This window comes from Ictidomys tridecemlineatus, chromosome 7 (assembly GCF_052094955.1).
Source record: "Ictidomys tridecemlineatus isolate mIctTri1 chromosome 7, mIctTri1.hap1, whole genome shotgun sequence".
Lineage (NCBI taxonomy): Eukaryota > Metazoa > Chordata > Mammalia > Rodentia > Sciuridae > Ictidomys > Ictidomys tridecemlineatus.
The window spans coordinates 113,395,762-113,418,527 of record NC_135483.1 but is presented as its reverse complement, the minus strand read 5'-3'; the positions used below and the strand labels follow the sequence as shown (position 1 = coordinate 113,418,527).

The 22,766-nt window shown below is 34.7% G+C and overlaps 1 protein-coding gene across 5 annotated transcripts in view; it reads left to right on the top strand.

Annotated features, from left to right (window-relative positions):
• The window catches only part of Lrp1b (LDL receptor related protein 1B), a 1,779,935-nt gene that overhangs the window by 854,459 nt on the left and 902,710 nt on the right, over window positions 1-22,766 (top strand). For all 5 annotated transcript variants that reach the window (XM_078017329.1, XM_078017328.1, XM_078017330.1 and 2 more), the window contains exon 7: window positions 10,437-10,599. In XM_078017329.1, the coding sequence (XP_077873455.1) occupies window positions 10,437-10,599 (163 nt within the window). The remainder of the gene's footprint in view (window positions 1-10,436; window positions 10,600-22,766) is intronic.

Here is a 22,766-nt window from a genome sequence, read left to right as displayed (position 1 = left end):
TACATTAAGTTAAAGTATTCATGACATACAAAAGAAAGAAAAGTGGATAGAAACTATCAGTATTTTAAATTTTTTGAGTGTACGTGTGTATGAAAAAGAGAGATATCTTCACAATTTCTCCTCCTATTCTTTGCTCCTCACCGGCATTAAAACACAACTTAAATGTCTCTTTAAATATGATTATATATTTACTATTGATGACAGCAATGTATGTGGTACCTGCTATATAACTTCAGCACTGTTCTGACCCTCTTCAGAGCTACCACATCTCCTTTCCTAGAGATCGCTCCTGCAATCTCATTAAACCATTGACTATTTCTCAGAGTCTGCTGTTGTCCACACAGCGATCAGAATGATATTCTGTTTTTTTAAACCATTTAAAAATATCTTTATTGAGTTATAAGTGACTTAACAAACTGAATATATTTATTTATTTTTGTTGATTCTAATTCTGTTGCATCTTTATCGTTTAAGTTGTAATGCAAAAATAAATAAATAAATTATTTTTAAGAAGAATGTAAAAAAGTGTATTGGGGTAGAGGAAAGGAATTAGGAAAAGAAAAAAAAGGGAGGGCAAGGGGAGGAACTAGATTGAAATTGATCAGATTATGTTGTGTGCAGCTACAAATACATCTCTATGGTATTCTGTTTTAATGGTGAACAAACTTGTCACTTCCCTGCTTGAACTGTCCTCAAAGACTTTGTCTTAAACACATAACTAGAATAAAAGTGTGTATATATACATATATATCTTCTTTCTTGAAACTCTACTATGAACACAGTAAATAAATGTCTTTGAATATATTAGCCAAAAGAACAAAAAAGAGACAAAGTATGGGAGACAATTTTAGATAACAAAATACAGATGATTGAACAATAAGTGAACAAGGCTTAATAGTTCTCTGTTTTGTGAAGTGAGTACAGCTGTAGTTTCAAGATAAATAACCAAAGAATAACTAAAAAAAGAGGCCTAGAACCTTGGTGCTACATTCCTGTAATCCCAGCTACTAGGTAGGCTAAGGCAGAAGGGTAGAGAGTTCTAGGCCAGCCTGGGCAATGTGGAGAAATATCAGCCCTGTCCTTCAAAAAAAAAAAAAAGAAAGAAAGAAAAAAAAGAAAGAAAGAAAGAAAAGAAAAAGAAAAAGGAAGAAAGAAAGAAAAGGAAAGAAAAAAATGGAGACACTGTTTACCTCTGAAGGTGGGAACACAAAATGGGGCTAGTAATAAGAGAATCATCTGTTTTAAAAGTAATGTGGCTTCTAGGTTCCTTATCTCACCCCACATGGTCAGACAACTTCTTTGGCAGGAGGGGTTGTTTAATTTCAGAAGCAGTGAATGTTTAAACTAGTAAAATAAGAAGATCCAAGGCCATGTCTAGGGAGGCAGCCAGCAGACACTGGAGCAGGAGGTTGGCAGGCAACAGGAAGGATGCCCAAGGAAAAAGCAGCAACAAAAATCTGAATGCAAAACTGAGATATATACACATATATAGATAGATATAGATATGTATATTTTTTCCTATTTGAAGAGTTCTTTTGTAGAATTATACAATAATAAACTGTAACCAAAAAAGTTGGAACATGAGACAATTAACTCTAAAAAAAGCTAAAAGCTTTTTAAAGAATGACATGTAATATTAAGCTTTCTCACCTATCCGCAAAAATTTATATAGTCCTAATTATATGAACAATGAATATTAATTTAATAAAAAATTGAGATTGGAGGATAAAGGAAGAGAAAGTATGAATGCAGAAGAGATATAGGAATAAAAGAATATAAGGAATAAAAACCTAATCTTATATAAATTATACAAATTCTTAAAACTTAAAAATAATAGTAGAAACAGTTGTGTAGAATTATGGAAGTAAATATATACAATTAAAATAGCTAAAACAATTGGAGGTAAATAAAGAGGGTTGGAATGAAAACTCCTCTATTTTATCTTAAGTCTCCTTGAGGTGTTTTACTTTTTATATCATGCACATTTACTGCATGATACAAATAAAAATTATGTTTGAGGCAAAGTAATTTCCTGATTTTATGATGTAATTAGAATAAAACCCATCATCTTACCATGGATTATATGCCCCTTCCTTCCGATGTCTGCTGTTTCATCCCTAATTCACTCACATTTTAACTACGATATAGCTCCTTCCACCAGGCTCTCCTATTTTAGAATATGGCATTCTCATGTCTGCTTGGTAGGCCCTAGACTCAAATCTCCACATGGCTAGCATTTTCTTGTCATTCTCAGTTCAAATACCAACTCTCTCCAGATGCTTTCTCTGACCAGTCACTCTCTCAGTTATCCTGTTTTATTTTCTTCATAACACTAATGCCATCTGACTCTGATATTCTTGAAAATAACACAAGATAAAGGATGCATGTGTAGCAAGTGTAGAGGTATGCAAATGCAATAGTTTGGGTATAAAAACCATATATTTTAAAAAAGAAAACAGTAATTTTCAAGAAAGATTGTCTTTACATTTTTAGTTTCATTTATAAGCATTTCTGGAATGTCCTCTGTTTTCAGCATTACTGCTATACTATGACTCGGTCAATTTAAACAGTTATTGATATAGGTAGTCTAATTTAGGTCCAGTATAGATACAGGTCTAAAAATGAGATCCAATTGCTGAGAAGTCAACAAAATTTGTCCTTTAAAACTACAGAGATTCAACAACTTAATGAGCTATGTATTACTACATAACAAAGTATGCCAAATTTATTGGTTTTAAAACAGTAAACATCTATTATCTTGAAATTTCTATTGGTCAGAAATTCAGGAGTGACCCAGTTATGTGGTTCTATTTATAGGGTCTGTTATGAGGCTACAATCATGATATAGTCCAGGAACATGGGCATCTGGGGCCTTAACTGGACTGCTAGTTTGCCTTCCTGGCTTCTCCTGTCACTGTTGGTAGGATGTTCAGTTTCTTGAAACAAGGACCTCTGCACAGTATCCCATAGCATGGCAGCTGGTCCCGGGGAGAAAAAAATGGAAGTTACCATGCCTTTTGTGACTAATACTTCCACTTTATTGTTTCTGTAATATTGTGTTCGATAGAAGGGGAGTCACAAAGTTTAGCCCATACTCAAAAAAAGGATCAATCACTGCCTCTTGAAAGGAGGTGTTTAAAAATATAACCTATGGATATATTTTTAAAACATGAAAGCTACTAAGTGCCTATATTATCATTAATTAACATTTAATTTCTTTACTTAGTTCTGCAGTATTTTCTAGGACACATGGATGTCAAGCTTTCTCAAAGTTGTAAACTAAAGGACAGTCTCTTATTTCACATTGGGAGGCAACTGATACCTATGCAACACCTACTGGAGGTCATCTTGCTGTGTTCTTGTTGCTTATTTTCTGATTTAACCCACTTAGCGCTTCTTAAACTGAATATTTTGGTTGTTTAAATCAAGAAAATAGCTTTTAAATGTTAGTGTTCTTTTCAAAAATATATTTTAATAAAAAGGCTAAGTTGAATTAATAATATAGTGTTTGCTTTAATTATATTATAATCAATATTACTATAATCATACAAGGGAACTTTAATCCAATGTTGTTTTAGATAGTTTTTGCTTGATATATAATTTTTATAGCTTTGAAAGTTAGCTGAACATATAAAAACTTGGAAGATTTTAGCTGAAATTCAAAATCCATATTTTCAGCTTCTCTGAAATAATGAATCATTTTTTCTATCAAAACAAGTAGATGAAGATGAGCCTGACTTATTAGGTGTATAATTTCTAGCATTTGTCTAGAGTTGATATAATCCCTATTAGCAACTTTGGGTTATTTATGTTATCTTTTTGATCCTTATGGACTTTTAAGTAGCCATTTATAAGTCAATCAAAGATTTATTTCCCAGAAGAATTAGCTAGTTTTGCTGAGCTCTTATTAGACAATGAAAATCACAGATATCCCATTTGTATTTTTTTCTTTAAGAAATCAAAGTTTAATTCTCAATAATTTTGAGGCAGCGACCACTCTTTTAAATAATTCTTAAGTACATGTATTGGTTTGCTAGAGCTGTCTTAATGAAACACTGATTGTGGCTAGAATAATGAAAAACAAAAAACATTGTTTTGTACATTTATAGAGGTCAGAAATCCAAGACAAAAATACCCACAAGGTTGAATTCCCCTGAGTATTCTTTTCCCAGTGGTCACCTTGCCACCTTCTTATATGCCCTGTATAGCCTTTACCTTGCACATGGATCTCTGGTATCTCCCTGAATGTTCTTATCTTGTCCCATGAGGACACAAGTCAGATTTGATCAGGCATGAAACTAATGACCTCTTTTTAACTTAATCACCTATTTAAAGACCTTATCTTTCAGTAAAATCACATTTTGAGGTTCTGGGGGTTAAGGTTGCAACATAGAAATTTGAGGAGTACAAAGTTTAATCCATAACTGTATATACTGCTTTTTAGTGAATTTAAAATGTTTAAGATCTACATTCACCAACTCTGGCAATTAATTACTTGCTTTATGGCATAATAAAAAATCTAATGTATCAGTCAATTTGAAATATAAGAATTCATTACTTTTTCTTGTTATTTTTTCCCTTGAATTTTATTTCAATTAATTTCCACTGAATACAACTTTAAGTTGTTAAATCTGATGAATAATTTTTTTTAATATTGCTAATTATTTCTTACATTTATATAGTTCTTTCCAGGTTTTGAAATACTTTCAGTATTCCTTTATATATTATCTTACTTTTTGCCAATATGCATATTAGACTAAATTTTATTTTAGAAGGTGAGTGGTCCATATTTTCAAATGTTCTAAAAATGAAAAAAAAAATCTCAATAACTTTTGGTAATTAAGAAATTCTGAGTGACCAAAGGAACAGTCATTTCAAAGAAACAAGGAGCAAAATCCAGGGGACCTTTGGTTGAAGAAAGAATAAAAAGCAACTAGGAAAATGCATTAACAGAAAGACATTTAAAACTCTGTTCTGGGGCTGGGAGTGTGGCTCAAGCGGTAGCACGCTCACCTGGCATGCGTGTGGCCTGGGTTCTGTCCTCAGCACCACATACAAACAAAGATGTTGTGTCCGCTGAAAACTAAAAAATAATAAATATTAAATTCTCTCTCTCTCTCTCTCTCTCTCTCTCTCTCTCTCTCTCTCTCTGTCTCTCTCTCTAAAAAAAAAAAAAAAAAAAAAAAAAAAAAACCTCTGTTCTAGTAATAGTAAAGTAATAGCAAAGTATTAAGTTTTTTGTTTTAGCAACATCATAAAATGATTATGGTTATCTTCAATAATCTCCTAAGAATTTTGTTATATTTCAGCAAATAAAGATGAAATAATCAATATGTTGTCTAGAAAAGTCATCTGTCTCCTACAATGCTCAGATCACTTCTAGAATTCTTGATATAGAAAAATAATTCAGACATATAAAAATCTTCAATGCCATGCTGATGAGAATAAAAGCTTATGCTTTGGGAAGTATTCAGTGGTGTTCCCAGAAGCAGCTCTAAAACCACCTTGGAGGGAAGAGCCTAGATCATAAGTTCCCTACTCCAGAAATAGTCAAATTGATAGAAAAATAGGTTTTATATAAAGACAGCTTTAAAGGAAGTTGGAAGAAATTAGTTTCAAAAGTTCCATCTCTGAAATTCCTGAAATTGAGCAAAATTTTATAGGAAGAAGCAGCAGCTGCAGGTTAGTAAAACAAAAGTTGGGAAATGGACATATACAGATTTAGTTAGCCTGTGTTAGGCCAGGCCAGGGGCCATCTTCGCTCCATCTTTTTTAGTGCCTGTTAACGTAGTGGGGGTGTGGGTTACAGGCCCTTTAGCTTTCTTCTCTCAGCAGAAGTTGCTGTTAATTCAAGAGGGGAGGGGACAAATTCAGTCTGTTTCAATTATTTTTAAATTTGTCCAAATCTATCTATCTATCTATATCCACTTATATCTACCTTCCTGCCTCCCTATGTTTCTGTTGTAGGGATCAGGAGGGATAATATGTATCATCAACCATCACAAGAGTCATAGTGTTTTTAAATAGTAAAAGACAAGTTAATAAGAGGAAAGCAAAGTAATTTTATTTAATCAAAATTTTCCATGAGATAACTGTGTATGTATATACTTCATTTATTCATGAGGAGTGGACCATCCATGTAGGAAAGTGATTGGACAAAAAGGGCATGATACAATGGTAATAGTTTGAGGAGAGAATCCAGCAAGGCTTACTCCTTCATGTAGAGCCAGGACCACTCTGGAATAAAGGTCTTACCACCTACTGACAGTAATATGGGTAAGAAAATTTCTTTATGACCAGATCCTCCAGCAAAAACTAGGAGAAGTTTAGAATAATTAATCTAGGTATTATGGCTTACTTTGGGGAAAAGAATTTCTGGTTTCTCTGCTCCTTCTTGGAAAAGAGAAATTGTAGTTTCTATGGTTCATTTTTGGAAAGAGGGAAAAAGAATAAAGAGGGCAGGAGAAATGTGAAGAGATTTTGCTTCTGATGCCTTCTAATCTCCTTGGTTCACAGTACACCAGATTTTGAAGTATCATTTTCTGAGCACCAACATTATCTGTATCTGTTTATTTTCTTGGCTTGCTTGCTTGAACTCTATGTCTAATTGCCTAATCTTTCCAATCTTAATACAAATTACATTAAAGACAGAAACTTCAACTGTAAGAAAAAGAAACTAAACCAATTCCCCACGATTACTAAGTGTTTGACTAGTTAATCTCTTTAGTGAGACCTCACCGCTCTCACTGCTTCAAATGTGGACTGCTGTTAAGGATACCTATTGTTTTAGTAGCAGAGAATCTTTCTGAAATGATAAAGAATTGAAAGAAGGTAGGAATGCTGTCAAACAGCTCTTTTGTCTGAAATTACAATTGCTCAGACTAAAGCAACTGCAGGCTCAGCATGAAGGATGGGGCCTTGAATGTACAATGGCACATACTTGACCTAAACCCAAGGTATTTGAAATGGCATTTAAAGCAGTGAGTTCTGAGCCCTTGCTGATATAATAATGTAAAAAGATTCAAAAGCAAAACAAAGCATGCTTTTCCAACTTTTGAGGAGACAAATAATTCAGACTTTTTAAAATCCTGATTGCTGAGTTGGCTGATAAAAATCTCCTTGCAGTTTGGGTAACATTTAAATATTTATGTTTTCATAAAAAGCTACATAATTCAGGAATGAAAGTATAATAGATGACCTAAAAAATCTGTATCCAATGAATTGCAATATTTGCTTTCTGCTTATCCTTATAGGACATGACAGAAAGTCCCACAAAGTTGCCACTTTCTCTACCTTGTTTTGACAGTATACCATTATGAATGGTAATGCTGGCATATACGATTATGTTTGTCTCTCTGTTGAGAGATCATTGTTCACTGAAGCAGCATGTTACTGAGGAAGTATTTTGAGACTGGGAGTAGGAAAAATGCTTAGATTCAGATTAAAGAAATTCACTCTTCCAGAGGGGGGGAAAAATTCTGTACCCATCTTTGTTTCTCCAGCTGGTATCATGCAAATTTGACTAAAAAGGATAGAGGAACGTGTTTAAGTAGTGTAAGCTTTATGTGATAGGGGAGTCTTTGTAAGAAATGAAAACCTGCTAAAATGATTAGATGTGAGTATATTTATACTAGGTTTGATGAAGCATAAAAAGTCACAGAAAAACATGGTGGGACATGGGTATGAGGTAAGGATAATCAACTGGGATAAATTTAGCAAGGTCTTCTTAGTCGAATTCTTCTCAGTGTCCTTTTGACTTTGGGATTAAGGGTGTTGCTCTCCATTGGGAGTAGGGATGCTATCTCTCACATGAGGTTTTTATGACCTGCTTCAGGAGGCAGAAGGGAGGTCAGAGAGCCTTTCTTACACTTGCTGTTTCTCAGCTTCATTCAGCTTAAAATATTCAGTATTCCAATGTGCCCAGTGTTAGAAAAGGCTGTTATGAATTCTGTCATTCTCTTTAGTCAATTAAGGTCTATACAGAATCCAAGCAAGGAAATATCAAAGTGTTAGCAGGGATTATACTTGTCTCTCTACTCTTGTGTTCTCACATGAGATTTCAAGCAAGACAAAAGACATAGTAAATGAATAGCAAAGTGTATATTAGGAAGGAAAGAGGAAACATTTTCAAAAAGGAGAGTGCATTGTCTCAAAGAGGTGATTAACAACCTTCTTCTTTGTGTCCCAGCTTTTACTGAGGTTTAATGAAAAGTCTTTGAAGAATCCTGTCCAAGCACCACCTCCTTGAATGACTGCTGGATAATATTAGATACCTAAATCTCTACTGCTCAGGTTTCTCTCCATAAGTACCCAAGAAAAACCCATGGTGGAGGCAGAGTGAGGAGAAAATTTACAATTACAGGAAGAGTAAAATAATCTGTTAAAAATCTAAAGATCCATGTATACTGGTAGTTCTAATTGGAACTTGTTCTTACAGATTTTGTAGTTTGTAGGCTTTGCTTTTAATTGTTTTGTTTCCCTAAGTTTTAGAATTGTTGGTCTATGTAAAGGTCATAGATGGCCCTTTTTCTCCTGGCTGGTCCTAAGTCAGGGTAATTTGTGTTTCATTCTATATACAGAGACTTTGCACATGTATTCCTTAATCCCAATAACCCAAGTTGCTTATCATAAGTTGTAATATATTCTATTCATTTAATTTTGAGAAAGGCCAGAATTGTCTTGGGTAAATTGCTTAAAAAAAAACAAAATGAAACAAACAAACAAACAAACAAAAAAACATGTGTAGAGAGCTAGCATAGGTTTAGTCAATTGATTATTCCCTTGGCTTCATGTTCCTTCCACTCATGTCTATTACCTATCAAAAGTATATAGAAGCTTCTCCTTATCCTCAGTTTTGATTTCTGTGGTTTCCATTACTTATGGTTAGTTGTGGTCATCAGAGTAGAATAAGATATTTAGAGAGAAAAAGGAAGAAAGAGACCATGATGACACATTTACATAAATGCAATATAAAATTTCATTGTAATATTTTATTATAATTGCTATATTTTATTATTGCTTTTCTTACTATGCTTAATTTACTTTTTATTTATTCTAATTTGTTATATGACAGAAGAGTGCCTTTCAATTCATATTACACATCTAGAGCACAATTTTTCATGTCTCTGGTTATTCCCAAAGTAGAGTCACATCATTCATGTCTTCATATATGTACTTAGAATAATGATGTCCATTACATTGCTATGCTTAATTTATAAATAAAATATATTATAAGTGTGTATATATGGGAAAAATACAGTGTGCCTAGAGTTTTGGTACTACTAATAGTTTCAGTCATCTACTAAGTGTTCCCGAATATATATCTTATGAATAGGGAGGGACTACTAGAATTTTTAAAAATCAAAAGCATGGCATTTGTAAAAAATAATGAACATGGGCCAGAAATGGATATATGGCATTATTGAAGGAACCAGACCAGTATTGCTGGTCTAATAGCATTACTGAAATTGGATATCAATAGCAGTTTAAAGAATAATGTTTATATGAAATTTATAAGTTAGATAAAAATTGCTTAATGTCTCATGAGGTAATAAAATCATACTCTTTTGGGTTATTCTTTTTTTTTTTTTTACCAGTTAACTATCAACAAATTAACATGTACTTTCACAGCGTATAAGTTTGATCAAGTAAACAATGCTCAAATCAAACAGGTACATTATTTGAAATTTAAATTTAAATTTAAATTAATAAAAATATAATACATTAAAGATTCCATTTCTCAGTCATAATAGCCACATGTGAAATGCTCAATAGACATGTGTGATAGCACCTACTTCATTAAACAGTGTGGATATGGGATATTCCATTCATCTCTTCCAGAGAATTCATCCTTGACCAGGTCTTTTTTCACAGTGCATAAATAAGTACATCATTGGAAGAAACTGTCACTCCTTCTTTTTCTTTATTTCCAAGTTTTTCATACTTTTTGTAAATAAACATTTTATAGCTTTGTCTTCTCACATTCTCCATATGTTCCTTTTTATGTTTTTAAGAAATATGGATCTGAAAACCAGGATTTGCCTTAAGTTCAGAAAAGTTATTTACTTCTCGTATCACTATAGATTTTATTTGTGCCATTGAACCTGTTGTGTTCATTGGATTAAATATACTAGTTGGACAAGTGCAAAGAGTAAAGGAAAGTTTATATTTTAAAAACCTGTATTCAGAAATTTCTTTTTTCATTTGAGTGGCCTATCTCCAATCTTTAGATAATGAGAAGTTATGAAGAAGCAATCATTATTTTATATAATCAAGTCACTCATTTTGGCATAGCAAGAGATTTTCTTTGTAATTTCTTACCATAAAAGTTCCTGTACTTTTGAAATGTCCTCTGTGATGGCAGACATATGTACTCTTTGGCTTATGATGCTAGATATGCTCCTATGATTCAATGTTTTTATGTCTATGTTTTTCAGATGTGGAACAAATGGCGATTGATTGGCTCACCAGAAATCTCTATTTTGTGGACCACGTCAGTGACCGGATCTTTGTTTGTAATTATAATGGGTCTGTGTGTGTCACCCTGATTGATCTGGAGCTTCATAATCCTAAGGCAATAGCAGTAGATCCAATAGCAGGGTAAGAAATTCTTCTTTATCATGTTTGGTCTGTGAAAGTTTCCCTTGAGAAAAAAATGATCAAAGTCTGACAAGAGTTGTGGAGAATGATAAGACTACAGGCTCAAAATTTTAAAAGAAAATTGTTGATTTTCACATGTGTATTGCAGGAAAGAAAGAAAGCTATAAGTCACAATTCAGAAGCTAGGAATACTGTTTTCTTAGCAGATCAATATTACAGGCCTAACCTAAGACACACACAACCTTCTAAACTCCTATGAATTGCTTTATCACCAGACAAGAGCCTCAGGATAGTTTTAGGTTAAAGAGATGAGCCATGTTGAGACTTAGCAAAGGACCTTGTAGTTAGCAAGTTTCACAAATGCTACTCGAAAGGTGTACTGTTAACACACTTAGGTTCAACATGACATTTAGCATTTATAAAAGGAGCACAATATACTTTCGCCTGTATTACTGAAGCAATAACGATATTTTTATTTCATAGTATAACTTTTTTTTCTATAATGATAGATATGTACACCCAATATTATTATGCAGTTATTATGCATCAGAATCCATCTTCATTTTTCTTAAAGTTTTTTTTTCTAATTTTCAAACTAGTTTATTGGTTAAAAAGAAGGCTTTATATTCTATGACCTTCTATTAGATAATAGACTCATTAATCCTTTTTAATATTTCACTATTCATCAAAATACAGTCCTAAAGTGTTTAACTTCCCATCAACTTTGTTCTTAATGGTAGAGTGGTAGAAAGTCAAATCAATATAGGAATTATGCCTTTATTTTACAGACATACTGTTATATTTAGAGGTGAAGAACAAAAAGATTTGGAGTCCATTAATGTCCGTTTTTCCGTCAGTCAGAATTAGGCAGGGATTCCGTCCAGCAAATGACATTGTTTGCCACTCTAATTGGAGGAATCGTTATTTTTGAAGATGTAAATTATAGCAAAGATTTAAAAAAAAAAACTGAACTTTTTATTCTTGTTATTGTTTTAATAGTCCTCAGGCAGTTCAGGCTGAAATATCTGATGGAACATATCGTAAACTGCCATAAGCCTCCATTCAATAAATGGGAAAATATTTACTGAAGAAACAGCTGTCATCCATATGTGGACTTTTGTCACTCTTTACTTAAAGTCTGATTGAATATTAAGATGCATCATCACAATGGTTCTGATTTTGACAAGAACAGCTTGCACGTTGAGAACTTTGCTAGGGAGGCTGTATAATATAATTCTTGAATGTAGCTCTATTTGTATTTGTGGCAGATGGTTACTTGACTGCAGCGATGCTTCAAAAGACATTAGTAAAAGAAGTTGTATTTAAACTGATTTGTTTGGGTGGTTGGATAAGGGTAGTAAGAAAGAATTGGAAATTTACAAATGTGTTGACAACATTCTTTTGGCATCCCATTTAGAGATATATTTGCTTGCATGTTTTTCCCAGGATGTACTAACTGAATTTCAAATTAGTCTTTAGACAGTTTTGCCTGTCCAAAATGTTAAGAGGTAAAGCTACTGTGCTTCTCTTTATAGTACTACTCTTAATAGTTCTGGTTTTTGAAAGCAAAGATCTAGAGATCCCTTCCAAATAAAACTGCCAATCTGAAATATATGTGAACGTCATCTCTCTCTATGAACAACATATTTTATGTTTTCAGGTTTCCTATTTCTCCCTGTCTTTATGTGAAATAACTATATTTTGTCATTTTTGTCAACGAAATTAGGAGTAGAAAACCCCCACATTGTTTGCACTTATTCTCCACTGGATTCCTTTGGGCCTAGTAACTGTTTAAATGTAATTTTGTCATGTATCATTTATCACAATAGGTTCTTTGCAATTTTTTGTTTGCTATATCTCTCTAGCACAGTTTTTCAATCACAAAGTATAGATATCAGAGAAGCATAAGCTCTGCTCTTTTAAAATATAGGTCTGTGTGCAATAGAATACTTTCAGCTATATTCTACTATTTTCTTGATGGAAATTTGGCTAAGATTAATGTGATGCTATCTAGGAAAGTAACAGTTTTTGTTTTGTTTTGTTTTCTTTAGCTTTCCTTTAACTTTGGCTTGCTTCAGAGTAATGCGGTCAGTTTGGATAGAATACACCCACAATAACTACCAAAGGGGAAATGTCCCAGCACTAAAACTTCTCCTACCTTTTTCTAACTGTGCAAGGTGACATACACACCCTGCCTGTTTATTACTTGTCTGCCGAACTTCAGTTTAAAAATATCAGAATGCACTGATCATCTGACCTAACTCTCAGCTTGACTTTAATAGGTTTGCCAATGGAAGGAGATTTGCCTCACTTCCCAAAAGACTGCATTGAAATTATAACATTCATTTAACCATGTTTTTAAATTGACTTTTCTTAACCTTGTATTTCCTTTGTTATGTTATGGAATGATAATTATTATCTTTCTAAATGTCTTCTTTGCTTTTAGTTCATTCCAGTTTAGATAGTGAGTACAATTTTTCTTTGGGCTCTTATTCTGTCTTGACTCAGGCTCTAATCCAATTTGGTCAAGAAGGGTTTGTTTGTTTGTTTAGTGAAACTTGTCTGTACATTTTCTTAAATTTTCAGATGTTGATGTTGACTCATTAATTCAGGCTATTTTTTCTGAAGGTAGTTATTGAGATTTTCTTCCTCTTTTCAAAGTGTTTGCAATATTTCCTTACAATGGCTCCTTGAAAATTTTTCAGAAATACTTTCTATGAAATCATTGTTGTTGGAAGGTGGCATAAAGATAGTCCAACCAGCATCAAAACTATTGTTTCTGTCTTTTTCATGGTTAAGAGCTTGATACTAGCATCACTCTCCCTGAAATCAAATTTTGACTTCACCAGCTACAAATTGTGTGATGCTTCTTTGGACCTTTGTTTTCTCACCACCAAAATGTGAATAATGATTCACAGCCTGCAGGGCTTTGGAAGGATTAAAAAAGGTCAAACCCTTGAAACGTTTTAATACTTCCTCAGTTGTAGACTATGAAAGTGTTTTTCCTCCATGTTGTTTCAAGTAAGTATTAATATTTTTGATAGTTATGACACCATTATGAGTAGAGTGATGAGACTAATGTCTTACCCCATCAGTGATAACCACATTTCATCTCCTTTCCCTTCCTCCTACCAGCTTTCTAAAGGTTTATTTTATATAGTCCAAATTTAGCATATAATAAAGTAATGGAGATGAGGAGAGTAAATAAGAAAAAAATAAATGAAGGTATAGCCTAGGAATGAAGATGAAATTTGTATAGGGTGTTGGAGGAGAGAAGTACATGGCCACTGTGGGTATGAGCAGACAGGAGAGCAAGGACCTCTCTCGTCTAAGGCTAGGATCATGCCTGAGACATCTATAAAAAATAAAAATAATAAAAAAAGACATTAGGAGAAGAAGAACAAACAAATATATTTATATTGTCAAGTTTTACATGACACAAGAGGCTTCAGAAATGAAACCCCAACGAAATAAGGAAATGTGTATTTTTATGCTAAATTTAATGAAGAAGTGGGTGGTTGTAGAGAAGTCTGGACAAAAGGGGTGAGATCCAGGGGTCATAAGCAGGTAGGGGTGATTTAGCAAGCCTGTTTGCCTGATTGTAGGTGTCTCTGTATTTTCAGAGATACAGGTGTTCCTTTCTTCCCGGTGCAGTGTGGGCACCTCTGACATGAAAGCCTTAGGACCTGAATTAGAACAAGATATATTCCTTGTTTTTATGATTATGTCAAAATGAATTCTACTGACAAGTGTAACTAAATAGAACCAATAGACACAAAAAGAAAGAAAGAAAACAAGCCTTAGGACCTTTGTCAGAACAAACTCAGAGAATTTATGTTTGGCCTGCTCCAAGGGAAAAGGGTTAAAGAAGGTGACTAAGTCACCTGCCTGTTTGTTTCTGCTGTTTTCTCAATTACTAACATGCTGTCTTTCAGAATAGCAGGGACTGAACCCCACCAAAGAGTGATGAGAGTAACCAAACAAACACTATTTTAACAATTCAGTTTGTAAAATACACATTTGGATGAACTTCAATATTTTTTCAAAAGATACAGGTAAAGAATAAAATTTTCTTCGTAGTTACATTTGTTTGTTGAACTACATTTTTGAACATGACATTGCTTCAGTAGTAAACTATGTAGTATCTGGGTCTAATGAAGGTTGTGACTCTAGTCAAGAGTGGTGCTCAACATGAATCTGGTTCTAAGATGTAGCCCTCATCTTTCTATTAAATTAAAACCCTCACACTGGACTTGAGACAAGAGTGCCTTTGACTATGAATATAAAATTGTTATAATAATACTGAAAGAAAGGGCACTGTTATGCTTGAATTGGGGACCCCCAAAAGACCACCAGAGACCAAGATCAATGTAAGCAGCAAAGAGGTGTTCATTGAGAGCTAGCTCAGTCCTTCGTGCACACACAGCAACTGGTGACATGATGCTGAGAGGCCCTAAGGCCAGGGTTTGCAGCAGTTTTATACACTCTTTGGGGAAGGCAGGGACTTCACATACATCATAGCATCTCTTAGCAAATCATCACACACTGAGGGAAAATCATAAAACAACTCTAAACATGAATAGCACATTCACTGGCGGGAACAAGTTGGGTAAGGGTGATTGGTTAGTATAAGAGGGGGATTCGTTTGAACTCATTGGTTAAAGCCACTAGGGGAGTGTGTGCTAAACTACATGGTTTCCCAACTTGTTATCAACCACCATAAACTACTGGAAGAGTCATCTGGCATCCCAGTTATTTTCCCTGTCTCATGCTGATTGGTGGTTGCTAGGGGGTTGCTATGGGTCCTTACCTAGCCTGACTGAGTCAGGGACACCTGGCTCCGCAGATCTCTACTGTTATTTGTAGATAAACAGTTCAGCAGGGTGGGTATGTGCCTAGGAGTGCTCTGTGGGTCTTTCCAAGGACAAGGGTCATGCCCTTTTCTTGGACAGGCTTTGCTCTAAGGTAGAGGTTGGTTTCTCAGGCTCAAGTAATCATAAGCCAGATAATTATTAGGAAAGCAGAGTAAAATTAAATAGATATTTTAATGAAGATTTTGAAGGCAGATTTGAAAAATTCGGAGAAATATATTTGGGGGGGGGCTTGTTATAGATCTCAGGTTCAGTTAAATTTATGTGAGAAGGCTAAATTGAGGGAGGGAGGAAATTCCCCCATGTTAAGTAAAACAATAGAAAGTTAATGTTTTCCAAGTATAACACACATACCTTTGTTCTATGCAGGACAGAATTTGACTTGCATAAAGTGGAAGATTTATTTGTGAGTCTGTGAACCCCCATGGATAGGAGGAAAGTACATTCATTGTCTTTGTTTTCTAAAAGAGGAGGCTGTCTTCCAGGAGAGTGAAGCTCAACCCTCAGAAGCTGAATTCATAGGGGAGTAACTGGCAGTATTTAATAGTTAAAAGACCTTTTCCCATCACCCTCCTGCATCTCCTATGTTGGTGAAACTAATCATGGTTATGGAATTAAAGATAAAATCAAAGTGAACAGCAAACAAGGAGCAGGTCTGACTGATGAAATTCTCCTCTGAGATGCTGTTTAAATGTATGAAGCTGGAAAATGAAGCAGAATTGTCTATGGTATAGGAAAAGCATTTAACAGGGAGATGTTCAGGGAAAATAGCAGTTTTCTCACCTGTATGGTGGCTCTCAGACCAACCTATAACCGAAAGTTTGGTCCTTGTCCCCAATGCCAATTAATGCCAATTTAATAATGAGGACATGGTTTTTGAGAAAAAGGAAAATGATGGTTTATTGCTTTGCTAGCAAAGGAGAAACACAGGGGACTCCTGTTCCAAAGGCTATGACTCTGCCCTTCAGAAAGGACAGGGATGGGGAAGGGAGCATTAAAGGAACTCTTCACATTCCAGGTGTGCTCTGGTAGGGAGTCCCAGGGCTCCCAGTTGGTGTGTTAGAATTCACTTGTTAATTTGGGAGATATTCAATTCCCAGATCCTTAGCAGGCATCTCCTCCCTGTAGTGGGTGTGTTCAAGGGTAGTTAACTTGGGGAAAAGGGAACACTGTCTCTCTAATCTTGTTGGGGTGGGGGAGGGGGAGAAGAGAGAAAAAACTTTTTTTTTTTTTTTTTTAATAAACTTTAGAGTCATGAAGGCTATATTCCGAAGGTGAAGGGACCACTTTTACAAAACCAGGTTCCAAGTTGAAAACTTTGCTTACAAAATTACTTGCAGTATGAAATAAGTAGAATCATTAGAGTTATTTTGCTTTTAAACTTTTCAGCCTATATTGTGGGAAAATTAGGCCCTCAAATAGCGCCTCCAACCACCAATAACTACCTTCGGAGTCAAGGACTGAGATGGTTCCAGAATTTCCATGCATTTGACAATTGAGAAACATCTAAAGACAAGAACTGTTTTTTTCCTCAAGGAGGTTGTTATTTTTGAGCACAGTGGCTCATCTACAGTTAATAACTTATCTAATCTTTTCGAATTCTTAGTTAACGTTTTGACAGGTTGCAAATTGTGAGTTCTCATTTTTTTTAGGAAAAAAAAAAACATATGTCCATTAGCAAGCTTAAAAAAAATAAACTTGATTTCTTAGCCTTCTTTATCACATACATACAGCTTGGTTTCCAAAAGCAGGGACACTTTCTCATTGTTTAAGAATGGGTACTTTTCTTTTCTTAAATTGACACTTAATAATTGCACCTGTTTGTGTAGTAGTGTTATATTTTTCATACATATACACAGGGTGTACTGGTCACATCAGGGTATTAGCATACCCATCATATCACCTCAAGCATTTATCATTTCCTTGTTTTGAGAACATTCAAAATCCTATTTCTAGATATTTTGAAATATATAGTGTTATTAACTGTAGTGACTGCTGTCTTCCCTGAACATCTTCCTGTTAGAACACTAGAATTTATTTCTCTTAATTATAACTCTATATCCACTAACCAAACATTGCATAACCACCTAACCCCACCCTTCTCAGCCTCTGGTGTATTGGCACCCCCTTTCTCCACAGAAAAGTAAGTCTTAGCTAGGCTTCTCCAAAAATCTCCACCATGGATAATTTTAGGACTGTCAGCAAAACAGTCTCTGCAAAAGAGTTCAAGGTAGATAAACTTCCAATTTTCGTGTTGCCCTGTTTTACTTACTTTGGCCACTGGCTGGGAAGAAATCAGCACTCCAGGTCTGAACACCCCCTTACTAGTTTTTCACAAACATGTACCCAGTATAGTAGTTTGTAGAAATGTGTAAACAAGGTCTCTGGCCTTGAGCTGGGGCTTCACAGATATGTCTACATTTCTAAGATAAGTTACCAACTGGGCTCCATGGTAACAGCTGGCAGGGGAGGAAAGAAAGGGGAAAAGCAGCTCTTCCTTTCTCAGGTGTTGTCCTTGAAGTGTTAACTTGCCCAGAACAGTGGGGGGGGGGAGGGGAGGAGACTGCTTTGTGTGAACTTCTGCAGACTGGGAACTTCTGAGCCCCTCCCCTTACATGCTGGGTATAAAATTCTGAAACTATCTGAACTCGGGGTTCAGGGGGTTGATTGATTACAGTAAAAGCTGTGCCCTCTGAACCTGGCTACAGCCAAATAAAACTGTTTTCTGCTATCTTTGGTGCCTTGTCTAATCTACAAGGCACCCTACAACACTGATAACCATTATTCTCCTGTCTACCTTTGTAAGATAAACTTTTAAAGTGGAAAGATGGTATGTGTCTTTCTATGACTGGTTTGTTTCACTTAACATGGTATCCTCTAGTCTCATAAGCTTATCCATGTTGTCATAGATAACAAAATTTCAGCTTTTTATACTTGAATAACATTTCTTAGTTTGTATGTGTATGCCTACATGTATATACACACATATCTGTGTATATATGTATAATTTACAATACATATGTATATATGAATTTATGATGGAAACTTAGATGCTCCCATATCTTGAATATTACAAATAGTGCCAAGCAAACCCAGGAATAAAGATATCTTTTTGATAATATATTGCAAAAACATTTCTACTTGTTCTCATTGTTATTATCTTTTTGTTTCTTTTCACTGTATAAGTTTTTATGTGTATTAAGTTTGTCTCTATATTACTGAGTTTACAATTTTGTTCCTCCTAACTATACTCAGTATCTTCCTAGCCCTCTTTTTAATCACTACTATAAAAAAATAAATATTCTTCTCTGAATTTCCACTCTGATTAATGCTGTTGATGCAAGTAGGTCAAGTTATAGAAAAATAACTGAATAGAGCTTAAAGAAGGAATTTATCATCTTAGAAAGTCTAGATTAAAGATAATCCCAGGGTTGATTACTTCACTGACTTAATATTATTGTTAAATACTTGAGCTCTTCCTATCCCTTTACTCTGGGATGTGATCTTCAGTGTGTGTGTGTGTGTATATATATATATATATATATATATATATATATATATATATATATATATATATATATCCCCCCACCCAGGCTATGGCCCTATAGACATAAGAAGTCTGCTGACCTTCTAGCGATCCTATGTAGCACCACTAAAAAATAGTCATTTTTTCTCCTTTGGCATGGAAAAGGTTCCAGAGTAACCATCTCCTGTTTCTTAGTGAAAACTGGGGAGCATGTCCACACAAATGAGCCAGATCAGATTGTTTTCACCATTATTGGATAAAGTACAGACAGACATGGAAATGAAATTGGGGCTGGGTGCTTGCATGAAGAAAGGAAAATGAATTCAGGGACTGACGTCATCAATTACAACTACTGCTTTATGTCCAGCTCTTCCTCTTAAGCATTGACTGGTCTCATTTCACTTAGTTTTTCTTTTCTCATTTCACTCAATAAACCTATTTGAATGTGGACAATTTTTTTTGTTTGTTTGTTTCAGATCCTCATTTCCCCTTCTGGGAGATCTCTTCCTTTTCTTTTTAACCACTATCATTTAGAGTCTTTGGGGGGAATATTTTTCTTACCTTTTTTCCAAGGCAAGTGATACGTTTTTTCTGTAATATGTTAAGCAACACTGAGAAGAGGGTAAGGTAAGAGCATTCTGGATAGCAACCTTAGCATCCCTATTTTTATCTTTAAAGACATAGTTTATGAAACGGATGGGTTGTTTTTATTCTGTCAGATTCCCCAAAGATTTTGGAAGCTAAATGTACATTTCTAAACCACTGGGGTAGTAGTAAGTAAATTATTGTTTCACTTGTGAAATAATTCTCAAGTGGCTGAAGAAAACTTCCCTACTCTCTGCCAGAGAATAGCTGATGTACTAAAAGAGTTGGTGCCAATATTAGAAAAGAAAGTTTTTATATTTTTCAAGAAGTTTAAAATTATTTCTAACTGTTCCCTACATGGAGTCCATGAGAACAAGAAATAAGTATGTGGCGGTGGCACTGCTTTTGAAAGTATTGGAAAAATTTTCCTGTATCAATCAGGTATGATCAGGATATCAAAGATGAAATTTTATGATCTATTCTTCAGTGGTTCTAAGAATATTATAAAAAGATTATACATGAAATATCAAATATTACAATTAGGAGATCTTGTTATTATAGTACACTAAATCACACAATAAAAAATATAGTGATTTATTTAAAATTTCTGAGGTAAATAATGTATGAGGCACAAAATTTTATTTTCAAACACTGAATCTTTGTTTAAAAACCCCACAGGGAAAGGACAGACATTAAAACATTAAAATAAGTACTTGGCACCATTCTGCCTGTTTCCACTCTTTAATATACAAAATAACTTTTGAGATTTGTTGTAGGACATACAGCCATGTTCAACCAGGAAAGGAGGAGGACAAATGAAATCAGTATTTAGCTTCTGTGCTGAGTTCTTTTGTTCTGACTGCTGACACTTGCAGGATATTAAACTGAATTTGATATTTTTCCCTAGTCAGACTCTTAGAGGTTTAACTAAGGAGAAATTGCCCTAGCTCAGGATGCATGTTTTCTAACGTACAGTGGTTTTTACTCAAAATTTTCTTTTAGTCGTATGTGAAGAAAGGCATATGTTGACAGTATTGGCTTTTTTTGGTGGGTGTGAGATAACTGTGGCAGGCAGTGAGATAACTGTCTTTGTAAGCAACTAGAGTAAAAATTGTGTAAAAAACTATTGACTAATAGTAAAAACACTATTGACTATGGTAAAATATAGCCTAATAACATCTTAAAATAATTTTATCTTTGTGGGAAATAAAACTAATAATATTTGCATCTGATCTTTTTAATCATAATTGAAGATAATGATGAGACCCTTATCAATAACTGATCTATTCAATAAATGCCAACATTTTCTAAATTTGACTTAGTATAATGTAAAATGAAATTAAAAGCAACATAAAAATAAGATATTCCTCACTTCTGGTAGCCTCCAGTCTAGTTCCCAAAATGGAATGTTCTTTTCTTTTACTTTTTCTTTTGGTACCAGGTAGCATAAGCACTGAGCCACATCCCTAGCCTGTTTTATGTTTTATTTTGAGACTGAGTCTTGCTAGGTTACCTAGGACTTTGCTAAATAATGAGGCTGACTTTGAACTTGTGGTTCTGTTGCCTTAGCATCCTAAATTGTTGGGATTTCAGGCAAGCACCACCATACCCAAAGTTCTCTCCATTTTGTAGTTCTAGAAAATTTTTGGTCCATGGTATATTCTGTTCGCAACTAACAGAAGGGGGAAGGTAATGAAGATATATAGATACAGCTAAATGCAAAGAAACTGGGCAAGTTTGGCATTTGGATAGGCAGTTATTTGCTCTAAGAGTCTGACTAGGGGAAAATATCAAATTCGGTTTAATATATCGCAAGTGTCAGCAGTCAGAACAAAAGAACTCAGCATAGAAGCTAAATACTGATTTCATTTGTTCTCCTCCTTTCCTGGTTGAACATGGCTGTATGTCCTACAACAAATCTCAAAAGTTATTTTGTATATTAAAGAGTGGAAACAGGCAAAATGGTGCCAAGAACTTATTTTAATGTTTTAATGTCTGTCCTCTAGGCAAGGAAAGAAAACACCTCTTATTAAAAAATGAAAGATTTAGAGATGCATGGTAATCATTGGTCTAGAGCCAGGCCCAGAACCAGATGCATGTCTAGGTCCCGGAAAGGTCCAGACTCAATTCACTGGTCCAGGCCCAGAATACAAAGTGAAGACCCCCTACTTTGGAGGTTGGGAACTCACTTGATGGACTCATTCTTTTCTTTTCAAAGTATCCCTTTGCCCATTGTTCTGCTTTACCAAGCTTCTACCTGGAGTGTCTTTGTAATCTGTTGTGCTCTATAGTACGTCTGAAATTGGCAGGGAGAAATATCCTGCCCCTGGGGCTCTGCATATTTCATGAACTATTTCTTGTCCTTTCAACTTTTAAGGCTTGAAAAGACAAAAAAAATTTGAAAGTTAGGCTCACGTCTTCTGTGTGGATTGTTTTTAGATTAGTCAGAATCCCATGATCTGGAGGTAGGTTCAGCTTCTCCTGAGTCATGCAGGCTTTGGTGGTGGTAAGGAATAGGAAATAATAGATATCTGAGCCTAATGAAGTTGCTGTTAGGAAAAAGAATTGGAAAAGGCAAAGCTAATTTCAGTGAAAACAGAAGAGAAATGGGTGGGATCAATGTCGTGGGAATATTTGCTGTGGAATATGAACTCCTTCAGCACAAAATTGCATTCTTTGCTGATGGATATTTCGGGGTTCTTTATCAAAGCTCTGCAAATACTAGATAAGTATGGTAATAGTGGCAACAATGATGATGATGACACAGACGGCAGTGACAACTTCATCAATAACAACAGTGAAGGTGATGCTCACCTCAACAAAGCAATCCCTGAAGCTCTCTGGGTATCAAGTGTGTTTCTGAATTTGAAGCATGCTAAATTTGTACACAAATCCCTAGTTTATTCCATAGGGAACAATACTTCAGAGTTCACTAGTGACTTCCCAATATAGAAGGTGTAGACACAGATGATTGAATATAAGGGAAAGATTAGTTACAAAATAAAACTACCTGATGGAAATTCAGCCTCCTTTACATCATCTTGCTCATAAAATCTTTATATGTTCCTATTATTCAAAGTCGGGTTGTCCCCAAATAGGTCAAGCAGACCAATGATGCATAAATTCAAAGGTGCTTCATAGAGAACATTTTTCAGTCATGCCTGATTTGTTAAGGTCTATATTTG